At 39.9% G+C, this 12,297-nt stretch overlaps 1 protein-coding gene across 1 annotated transcript in view; it reads left to right on the top strand.

Annotated features, from left to right (window-relative positions):
• The first annotated feature begins 645 nt into the window (after positions 1–645).
• The window catches only part of SCIN (scinderin), an 88,337-nt gene continuing 76,685 nt past the window's right edge, over positions 646–12,297 (top strand). Inside the window, exons 1-2 of the mRNA XM_053609508.1 lie at positions 646–1,632; positions 9,302–9,456. Of these exons, the coding sequence (XP_053465483.1) occupies positions 1,434–1,632; positions 9,302–9,456 (354 nt within the window). The 5' untranslated portion in view covers positions 646–1,433. The remainder of the gene's footprint in view (positions 1,633–9,301; positions 9,457–12,297) is intronic.

Genomic DNA, 12,297 nt, shown 5'->3' with positions numbered 1-12,297 from the left:
CCCCAACGCCTGGCTATTTTTTTTTGTTGCAGTCGGCCAGGGCAGGTTTGAACCCGCCACTCTTGGTATATAGGGCTGGCGCCCTACCCACAGAGCCACAGGCGCCGCCCACCACCTTCTTTTAAATGAATGCAAAATAAAGAGTAATTTTCCACCTGTGGTCTGCAGTGTTTTGCTTGCTGCAAAGGCAAAAATTTAGGTAAAACAACGAGAAAACTAGCACCTGGAAGCTAGGTAATAGGTAACTCAAAAGTCAGGCCAAGCATAAAATTACATCTACAAACAGCCCTATGAGAGAACACCCAGGGGGGCAGAGTCTGTTTTTTCCAGCAACTTTCTTGGCTAGATGAGGCAGGTGGCAAGAGAGCTTAACCACAGCTACAGAACTCCTGGGAATTTACAGAGAGAGCTCTGCTCCCAGGCAGGACAGCCAATCTTCCAGATTTTCATCCTTTCCAAAAAAGAGACCTAACATGCGGCTTTTCATGTTATTTTCAAACTGAGAAGACAGAGACAGACACTTTGGCCATCAGAAATGGAGAGATTGGCCAATGAAAGGATGGAGTCGATGAACTAGCATGACTGCTGCTCAAAAAGCCATTTTTTTAAACTTTTTTTTTTTTATTGTTGGGGATTCATTGAGGGTACAATAAGGCAGGTTACACTGATTGCAATTGTTAGGGAAAGTCCCTCTTGCAATCATGTCTTGCCCCCATAAAGTGTGACACACACCAAGGCCCCACCCATTTTTTTTTTTTTTAAAGGAGACATTAAAATTCTTCCGGTATGCCTGTTTGGCACAATCCTCTGCTATCTAACGGCAAGTGATTCTATCAGAGGAGAAAGCCTTGTTATAAGAAAGAATTATTCTTCAGGGCCAGAAGAACCATAGGTCTTGCTCCTAGAGAAACGTCCACTGGGCGCGGCAGGGCTGGTGCGCTCTTTCAGCGCCCCAAGCCTCGTGACAGGCACATCTGAGATCCAGAATATCAGGATTAGGGGGAGAAGGGAAAATGCCCTCAGGACGTGGTACTGGGTGTGCACGCGGGAATGCCAAGCAGTTTTCATCGTTACTCTCCTCCCTCGGTTGCCACAGAAAAAGTCTTTCTTTGGAGGAGGTACTTGGTCGCGTTTCTGTAATAGATTCCCGGGGGATTCAAGATCTCAGGGACGCAGACTGCGCTCCCGGCCCGCGGAAGGGTGGGAGCCGGGAGCGCAGCGCCCGCTCTGGGGAGCCCATCCTCGGGCGCAGCTCCGGCCCGGGCACTCGGCCCCTCCCGTGTCCGGGCGCCGCCTCCTGGGAGGGAAACCCTATAAGTCAGGGCGGACCGCGTCCCTCCTGCCGGTCTCGGTTCAGTCCGACTCCAGGGTGAGCGAGGTCACGCGCTCCCCGCGCCCCGGCACCCGCCCCAGAGCAGTGGTGTGCCCGAGCCATGGCCCACGAGCTGTACCACGAGGAGTTCTCCCGGGCCGGCAAGCAGGCTGGGCTGCAGGTCTGGAGGATCGAGAAGCTGGAGCTGGTGGCGGTGCCCCAGAGCGCTTACGGCGACTTCTACGTTGGGGATGCCTACCTGGTGCTGCACACCGCCAAGACCAGCCGGGGCTTCTCCTACCGCCTGCACTTCTGGCTGGGTAAGGGCGGCGCGCAGCACCACCGAGCGGGCCAGGTCAGGGAGCCGGACGTGAGCGTCTGTGAAAGCTCAGGGGCAAAGGGGACCGCAGACTGAGCTAGACCCGGACGCGCTGCGCCAGCCGCGCTATTGTGCAGCCGCCGCCCCTTTCGGGTTGGACACTTTCTCCCAGCCAAAGTCAACTCTTCTCTAGATGCAAACGCGAGGAGCAGGGGATTCAGAGTAGATCTATCCCGCTGCCTTTGACCTTTGTTGTCAATCCAGTTCTGGACTTTCAGACTTGTCCCTCAGGTTTCTTCCCCTTTCACCTTACAGTTTCTAAGGGGCACTGTCGCCCGGGAGCGCAGTTTCAGTGCGTCCGGGCGCTAGTCAAGTCCAGCGCATCTTCTGACAAGTTCATTCCTGATTTGCCTGTTAAGATGGGGACGAAGTCAAACAAGTTTGTGGACATTTGCCACAGCTGGTGGAAAGTGCCGCCCCCAATATAAATTCATGTTTATTTGTTGCCTTTGGGCATCAGTTCAAGTTTCTCTATTACTTGCAGGGATTAGCGTTTTGTTTTTCTTTCAAACAGGATTCTGTCCACACCTGGCTGCTTGCCTGTTTGGCAGACAAAAACTCCTGTTTATTAGGGAGCTGGTGTCTTAAGATGGTATCAGTAAAAAAAAACAAAGAAAAAACAAAACATGTTATCTGTATTAATAAGTAGCTCCATATGGCTAATTTATGTATTTATTTAGATAAACTGCCTTGCTTTTATTTATTAATTTATTATTGATCTGTTTTAACAATGATGCAGTGTGGAGCAGAACAGCCCTTTCAGTAGTAGTAATTACTGTGAGTTGCTTTCCTTCCAGGCTCTCAGGACACTGGGCCTGTGTGTTCCACTTTTTCCACCTTCTACTTTTACTGGTAAACATCCTGAATGTCCACACTCTCCCTATGAGGTCTTGCCGGGGTGGGCACACCCTGTCCAACAACATGCCAACTCTCTGAGTCTTTTGCATTCTTTTAAAACTAGCTTGCCTCCCCTATGCTTGTGTTTCTTTATTTTTATTCCTGAGCTTGATAGGCAAACACATAAAATCACACACACACATACATATTCTTAAATTCGGGAAAGCCAACCATTTTGAATATTTGAATATTTGAATATTCAAGAAACAAAATAAGTGAAAACATTGGTGTCTGTCTAAACATTGGCAAATGCTTGGATTAGGTCCTCAGAAAAAAGAAACAAAAAAATATGTAGACAAAAATCGGATTTAAAAGTATACCATTTGGTTATAGGTTGAGTGAGTGAAGAAAGCTCAGTCTTGAGTTCTAACACATTTTTTCCCATTGCATTATTGTTATTCCTATTAAAATGTTATAAGAGCCAGTAATCTATTTAAATTTTATACCAGAAAACACTGAAATCTTAATATGTATACTATGTGTTCAAGAATGAATGATGCCAGATAGATTAATGATGTCCCCACTGAATTCTTTTTATCTATAACATGGATCTGGGATGAATAGTGTACCTGAAATGCCACATTTGCCATTTTGCGTGAATTAAATAAAATGTAAAAGAATTCCGTAGCTCAGGGTAGATAGCAATTAAGTTTGACCTCATCAGGAGACTGCAAGTGGGATTTGAACACAATTCTCTAATACTGTACATTCTTATCCAAATAGTTCCCTAAGCACTGTGTTCTGTAGAGTTTACAGATTTACTTTAGCTCTTAGTTATTGACTTAGTGCTCATCAATTTCAAAAATATAATAGGAAATCCTTTGGGCAGAAACATTTAGGATTTTAAATGCTGACGTCAATAGCATGTTAATAGCAAGCTAATTCATCAACATGCCTAGCACTGTGTAATGTACTTTTGGATATGAATAATTTATGAACCATCTCTGAAGTTTCATCATCTCAAAGGTGCAGTAAGAGAAAAAGTGATATGACATCAGTAAAATACAATCAAAACTGCGTAAGAGTCACAAATGTCCGTAGTTGTGGGGAAACGGGGAAGCCTTGAGGAAAAACAAAATTATGAGAGTAATTGAGGGGGAGTCTTGTCGTTGAGAGAAAAATCACAGAGAGATGGAAAAGCTTACAGTAAAATAAATAGTCCAGCAGCATTTCCTACTTCAGCTCCCAAAAGCAAACTGAGTTTTATCCATAATAATCTACTCTAAGATCTAAATTAGGATAAACTTACAAGGAGAGAGACAGATAGAGAGAAAGTTCTAGGAAGGTGAATTAAAAATTCAGGGGGAAAGAACTGTTCATTAAATGAAATCAGGACATCAATTTTTTTTATTAAATCATAAACGCATAGATCATGTTTACATTAATGCATTTATAGGGTACAATGTGCTGATTTCATATAGAATTAGGAACGCTTACATCACACTGGTTAATATATACCTCATCTCTTTTACTTAATTATTGTGTTAAGACATTTATACTCTATACTTAATAGATTCGACATGCACCCTTGCATTATGCACTATAGGTGGACATCAGTTTTAAGGAAGAGAAGTGTGAGGTGGAGTCAGATTGGGATGAAGAAGAAATGAAGAAACAAGCTAAGCAGGAGTCAGGGAAAACAGAAGAAATTGGACCTATAATGAGAGAGAAATGAGAGAAAGTCATCTTTCCAGGTTTCTTCTCAGTGTTTCTTAGCACCCTGGCATAACTCAAGATCTTTTTTTTTTTTTTTGTGGCCAGGGCTGGGTTTGAACCCACCACCTCCAGTATATGGGGCCAGCACCCTACTCCTTTGAGCCACAGGCACCGCCCATAACTCAAGATCTTACTTGATGTATCCCCTTGCATTAACACTACATGCTTAGCAGATGTGGGGGCCAAGCCTGTAATCCAAACGTGGGGAAGCCGACAGAGAGAGGTAGGTTGCTGGAGCTCAAGAGTTTGAGACCAGCCTAAGAAAAAGGCTTACCTGGTCTCTAATAAAAAACAGAAAAATTACTTTGGCTTTGTGCTGGGTGCCAGTTTTAACTTTACATAAATATGTTTCAAAACAACATAGACTTATCCAGTGATTAGTCTGTGCTAGGCCTTCTGCAAGGCACTAAAAATCCATAGGATTGGATTACAATATATAATAAAAGGAATTTATACAAAGGGTTGGAGAGGATGCCGAGACATGGAATCACTTACATTGCTGGTGCAGGGGGATAGACAATACTATAGCACTCTGGAAAGGATTTACTGGTTTCTTACAAAACTAAACATACAACTATCACATGACCTAGCAACTGTATCCCTGAACTCTCATCCTAGAGAAGTAAAAATTTATGTTCACACAAAAAATTAAGCATAGATGTCCTTAGCAGCTTTATTTGAATAACCAAAAACTAGAATCAGCCCAAATACTCTTTAACAGGTGACTGGTTAAACAAGTTGGTATACATCTCTACCAGGGAATACTATTCAGCAGTTAAAAAGGAATAAACTATCAATACACACAAAAAATTAGATGAATCTCTAGGAAATTATTCTTATTGATAAAAAGAACAAACAAACCTAAAACCCAAAGTTTCCATGCTGCATGATACCATTTATACAAAATTTTAGATTTGTTGTTGTCAGGAGTCAGGGCTAGGGTGAGGAAGGAGTGACGTAGGCAGAAGGTGGGTATACTTAAGAAGGGAAGCATAAGTAATATTTTAGCAGAACTATACAGCATCTTTTTTGTGGTACATGAATTTACACCCATGATAAAATCGTCTAGAACTAAATGCACACACACAGGTACATAAGTACAAGTAAAACTGGAGATATATGAATATGATGGGTGAATTGTGTCTGTGAATTCTGAGCTACACTATACTACACGTTTGTATACTATAGAATACTAAACCATACTATAATTTTAGAAAATACTATCATTGGGGGAAACTGTATGTATTGATCTATGTTCTATCCTTCACCAATTCCACTTTGTTTTAATTATTATAGCTATAGAGTAAACTTTACTATCAGTTTTGGATAGAGTGATTCCTTTCACTTTATGCAGCTTTGCCAGGATTATTTTTAGCTATTCTAGGGCCTGTGCCTATAGTGAAGCTCTCCTAGGAGAGCTAGATAAAATGTATATAGTGAGGCACAGATATATGTATACACATACATACATACAAATGAACCGTACTTTGATTTTCATAACAATAGTATTAGGCCTTGATCAGTTTGTGAAGAATTGACATCTTTATTATGTTGAGTCTTAAAATCCATGAACAGTAAACCTTTACATTTATTTAGGTCTTTTTTGAATTTTTGCATGGGCAATAATTTTCAGCTTATAGATCCTGTGCATGTTTTGCCTAAGTATTTCAGTTTCTTAGGAGTGACTGTAAATGGTATTATGCTTTTAATTTTGGTTTGTGCATATTCATTGTGTTTATATAGACATGCAATTGATTTTTTTTTACCGATTAATCTTGTACCTTGCTATCTTGTTGAATGCAATTTTTATTTCTTAGAGGAAGTTTTTGCTAGATTCCTTAGAATTTACTATATAAAGAATCCTGTTATCACAAAATAGAGACATTTTTATTTCTTCACATCCAATCTATATGTCTTTTCTTTTTTTTACTTTATTGCACTGGATAGAATTTCTTGTACTGTGATGAATAAGAGTGATGAGAGGAGACATCCTTGCCTTGCGTGAATCTTGTGGGAAAAGCATTCAGTCTCTCACCATTCAGCATTATATTAGCCCTATGTTTTTTGTTGGTGCTGTTTATCAAGTTAGGGATGTTCCTCTCCCTTCCTAATTTAGCTAATCGTCTTTTAAATCATGAAAGAGTATTGGATTAACCTTTCTTTCTTTTTTTCTCTCTCTCTCTTTCTTCCCTCTCCCTTGCCCTTCCTTTCCCTTCCCTTTCTTCTCTCTTCAGAGGGTTGCTATGTGGTCCACATTGGTCTTCAACTCATAGCTTCAAGTAATTCTCTTGTCTTGACCTCCCAAACATGAGCCACCATGTCTGACCTAACCTAGTTTTTGAACCTCTCTCTTTATCTCTGTTTTATATATAAAATCATCATATTTCCAAAACAATTTTAGGAAGTTTTCATCATATATACAAGTATAATGTAATATTATATGTTTAATATCTTAAGATAACAAAACATAAAAGGCATTGTTAAAATCAGCACAGGGAAAGAACAAATGAAGTCATCAGGAGAATTCATAAAAGAAGACCAAATGAATTCATCAGCAGAATTCATGTACCAAGTTTATAAGTTCCTAGGATTTCATCGTGACACAACTGAATTTTATTCTAATTTTCACATTCATAGGCTGATATTTTCTTCATTAAGACTTTCGACTTCTTTTGGACAAGGACTCTAATTTATTTGTACTGGTAGCCCCCAGCTTAGCACATTACATAAGCATCAACAAATAAAAGCGTAATTTAATTAACTTACTTCCAGTTCATTCAACTTCACACCTGTCCATTTAGGTCCACCTAAAGAGATGCAGGTTTCAACTTGCAGTCAAGTAAGAATGTTCACGTCCAATACATTATCTTCAACACTTTTGATATTAACCTTGATTTGAGATTATCTCTTAAAGCATTTGGGTACAAAATCTACATCTATAACTTTCTGGTATTCTCAGTTAGGGTTGGGAAAATGGGCAGAAGAATGACAATGGAGTCTTTTCAGACTGCAAAATGCCTGTGTGTTAAATGCAGTATTTACCTCTGACCACAGCAGGGTCACAAAATTGTTGCCATGTCAAGTACACGTCTAGCTACTGATTGTTTCCTGTCAGAAGATATTTGCTACACAAGTCTCCTTTGAGAATAAGAGATACTACACAGGTCTTCTGTGAAAGTAAGAGATAAATCGTAAAGACATTATCTTATTAATATAGCTAACTGATTTCTTCAGCTTCGGTGAATATTCTCAGTTCAGGTTGTTCAGATAAACTATGACCGTATATTGTTATAACTTCTAAACATTTATGCACCAATTATCCTCGGGAGATACCCTGATCACCGCAAAGTTTTACTGCTAATGAAGAGTCTGAGTATAAACAATACCTGCTTGTCTATTGTAGTTTCTAAAAGCCTGTGTTCAGAATCACACAGACCTGAGTCTGGGTCCTTTTCTGGAATAGATCTCCTTATGAACTCAGAAAAGCTACTCCGTCTCTGTAAGCCTCTTTTTCCTCTATTGTAACATGGTAGAAAATGGCTTCTGCTTTATGGGTTTGCTTGAGGATTAAATAAGATCATCCACATGGTACACAGCACAGTGTCTTGCTCATAGGTAGGATACTAAATAGGCATACGTGTTAGCTGTTGTTTCTAGAATTATTTATGATTTTTGTACAGCTCAGATACAGAAGAGATTTGAACTGCTTTTTATAAAATTTGAGTCTCCCTCAGGACTGTCCTTGCTCTGACCTTCATGTACACTGCAGACGCTGGTTCTTAGGAACTGTTTCAACCTTGGATACGATCTGTATTTGAATTGTGAAAATTAAATTCCTGAAATAATGCCACCTATAGGAGTAACACTTAATAAATGCCAGCATGCTAGTTTCTTTACACCCCCTTTTCCTTCAGAGATATTTCATGCAAGCAAAATAGAGGTAAGATCAAATTGTATTCATTTTTCCCTTTGAAATTATTTAATTATGGCCCCTGATGTTCATCTTTCTCATACAATACTAATTAACATATTGACATTACAGAAACCTAAAGATTGAAACTAATAAAGCCTAAACTAATTGCAATTTTTTTTTCTTTTGAGACACAGCCTCACTCTGTCGCCCTGGGAAGAGTGTGATGGAGACATAGCTCACAGTAACCTCAAACTCTCCGGCTTGAGCAATCCTCTTGCCTCACCTTCCTGAGAAGCTGGGACTACAACCGCCCACCACAACACCCTGCTAGTTTTTCTGTTTTTAGTAGAGACAGGGTCTCTCTCTTGGTTAGGGGTCTCTCTCTTGGTTAGGGTGGTCTCCACCTCCTGAGCTCAAACAATCCACCTTGCTCGACCTCCCAGCATGCTAGGGTTATAGGCATGAGCCACCATGCCCAGCCCAATTGCAAAATTTTGCATCATCTGGTATCGCTGACTGTGGCCAAATGAATGTTCACTTAACTATATTGTTGTATCTTTCCTAGTATATTCAGACGGAGTGTTTCTTTTAAAAATTTTTAAAGGAGGGCGGCGCCTGTGGCTCAGTGAGTGGGGCGCCGGCCCCATATGCTGAGGGTGGCGGGTTCAAACCTGGCCCCGGCCAAAAACTGCAACAAAAAGAAAAAATAGCCGGGCGTTGTGGCGGGCGCCTGTAGTCCCAGCTGCTCGGGAGGCTGAGGCAAGAGAATCACGTTAAGCCCAAGAGTTAGAGGTTGCTGTGAGCTGTGTGACGCCACGGCACTCTACCGAGGGCGGTACAGTGAGACTCTGTCCCTACAGAAAAAAAAAAAAAAAAAATTTTAAAGGAACTGGAAAAAGCAAGAACAAAAATAACTTTTGTAGTTATTAGCAAAATGATATATTATTTCTGCCAAAATCTTTATGTAGAAGACTACTTGTCATACTGATAAGTAAATGAATTGAAAATTCCCCATTTATTTCAGAAGGTCTGCCTTAGTCCTTTTTCTAGCTTGATGACCGAGGTGTCTCCTTTGCTGTTTCAGGAAAGGAGTGCTCCCAGGATGAAAGCACAGCAGCTGCCATCTTCACTGTTCAGATGGATGACTACTTGGGTGGCAAGCCAGTACAGAGCAGAGAACTTCAGGGCTATGAATCTACTGAGTTTGTTGGTTACTTCAAAGGCGGACTGAAGTACAAGGTAAGCAGCTCTCTGAGTTTCTATTATTGATATTCCTGTTTTCCTCCTATTTCTCCATACCTCATATCTTTATGAAATGAAAGTTCATTGAAGGCAGGGGTCTTTTTGTCTTGTGTTTTCCTTTCAGTAGATTTGTTTACTGCTATATCCCAATACCTGCCAGACACATAATAGGCGCTCCGTGAATATGTATGGTATAGTATGTACATATACTAACTTGATTTTAATTTGATAGGTTAATGTTTTCAAGAAAGTTAAGCACTTTCAGTTATGTCTTCATAAGAAAGCCTTTTCATATTTTGTAAAGTGATAATAATTAAATATTAGTAACTTGAGTCTTAACAGTTTTCATTTTGCTATTCTAGAGAACCCTTGAATTTGATGAAAGTAACTCAGGCCTTTGTATCAATTTCTCTGTAATATCTTAATACTGCATTATAAGAATTAAAAATTTGAGTAAAAAGAACTAGACATGCATTTCTCAAATAGAGTGGTTTGATCTTAGAAATTATGCAAATGAACCATGTGGCTGAAAATATGTGTGGTTCAGCCGCACAAACTCAAACGTGCTTGTAAGCACACACACAATTTAAAACACCAATAAATTGGCTTTACTTCTGAAAATAAACAGGCAAAAATGAATACTAGCTAAATAGTTCTATCTCTTTAAAACAAGCTTCAGGAAAGGGTAGGATGATCCTGGCATTCTCTCGGTGACCTTTGCAGACTGGCCGTCTTCACCATTCCTGCCCCCACCCCACCTGTATGTTTAGTCAGGGCGTGAGGAACACCTCCCCAGACACACAGTGCAGAAGCAAGCGTTCCCCAAATCAAACATACTCCAGCAGACGTTCTGTGCGCCCGGCTGCCCCACCCCTGGAACATGCCACCCTTGTGTGGACCTGAAACTTCAGAGCAAAACTATAATTCTGATTGGAATTCTAAATTTGCCTATTAAGATGCCAGGATTTATTTCTACCTTTACCTATTTAGAGCCTTGGTTGACTATTTTGTGATACAATTGAAATCAGGACAGAATACTTATATATTCTCTTATCTTTCTTAAAATCATTATTGCACTCCAGGCTATTAACCACCCTAAATATGAAAATATTACCTCTCACATTTAAATTGACATGAGCTCCTTTATGACAAACGATCCTGAAACTTCCTTTATGTTAAGAAAGCCATCATGTTAAGTGAATTGGGTCTTGTAGTTACAAAAAGCAGGTGCTATGCTGTCATCCCAGATTTGAAACCATTTTTGCAACATACGGTTGTTTGCTTTAGGGCCAGTACTTGAGCTTTCTGTGCTGAATATCGTCAAACGTGCAATGGGTATAACAGCTTTCTCATACAGGTGTTATAAAGATTAAGGACTAAATTAAATAATAAAATATATATACAGTACATAAGCAATCAGTAGAAATTTATGTTATTAATCCTGCTAGCTATGAACAGGATTTTTGAAATCAAATTTCTGGATACATGTTTAAAAGTGGACATGATAAAAATAACTTTACATTTGTTGGATAATTATCTTCTCATCACAAACAGTAAAGCCACCACAAATTAACGTGTTTTAGAAAGATGATATTTGGAGTTCAAATTTATCAGCAAGAAAATGAGTCCACTATCTTATCATGAGGGACATTGAGCAGATGACAATGCATGAAGTTGCAACAGTATTTGATAAGAAATGTGGGAGCAAAGATAATTTAACATCCCGAAAAACAAATATGATTATATTATGCTTAATTTCATCCCATTAGTAGTTCTACGCTTACAGGAATGTGGTAATCACTTCATGTATATTAGCTCATTTAATATAAACAGCCTTGAACTGCAGTTTCTGTAACTACCATTTGTTCTAGTAAGATAAGGAAGGCACAGCTTCAGGAGGCCATGTAACTTGCCGTGGTCTCAGAGCTGGTATGTGAGTGGGTGACCATCTGACTCCAGTATCTAAACCACTAGTCGTTATACTCTCATGCTCTCTCCGTGTACAAATGGTTCAAACATGGGGGTACAGTTTACATTTAGGATTACCCTATAAAATATGGCATTGTGTCTATTTATAATGAGCAAAATTGGACAGAACCTACTGTTACCAAGTCTGAAAAAATGATATTTAGTTGCCATATGTAATGTAAAGATTTGGCTAGGAAGCATTCTGAGTATCTTCTTATCTCATTTGCTTAACTTGTAACATTTCTCTTTAAAGTCTTGTAGGGGCTGGGAAGAGATTATAGAGGAGTGTTAGTTACCAATGTACCTTTATAGTAAATGCCCAGCTGACATACCTTTCCCAAGCGGAACTAGTCCCTGCTCTTGGCCATGATGGTGGAGAGGGACCATCAGACGTCTATCAGCCAGCAAACATGTATTTATGGTGCTGCTAGTTCACATCATCTACTTTGCTTTTATCCTGCCTTGTGAAAGTAGAAAGAGACTGGAAGTTTCTAGGGCTAATGCAAATAATATTCATGGAAGAATTACTCACAGTCATATATGCGACATATAGTTTTTGTATATTGTAGCATCAACTATTAGAGACAAATTATTTTTTTAAATAATGTTAAATTTTTACAGACTGTGTATCACTGTGCTGGTTCACCCTATGAAATTAACCTGAGCTGGAACATCTTCTTTGTAGTACAGTATCTCAAGAATGGAAGAAAAAGTACCCAATGTACTCAGCCCTACTATGAAACTAATTTGGGGCTTTCACATGAAAGCTCGAACCCAGTTACAACCTAACAATAGGGGGAAGTGGGAAAGGGAGGGGAGGGAGGGGGGTGATGGGTAAAGGGAGGGGCATTGGTGGGATCACACCTGCGG

Source organism: Nycticebus coucang, chromosome 11, assembly GCF_027406575.1.
Source record: "Nycticebus coucang isolate mNycCou1 chromosome 11, mNycCou1.pri, whole genome shotgun sequence".
Lineage (NCBI taxonomy): Eukaryota > Metazoa > Chordata > Mammalia > Primates > Lorisidae > Nycticebus > Nycticebus coucang.
Note: the sequence above shows the minus strand (reverse complement) of the source record. Positions and strands in the feature narration are given on the sequence as shown.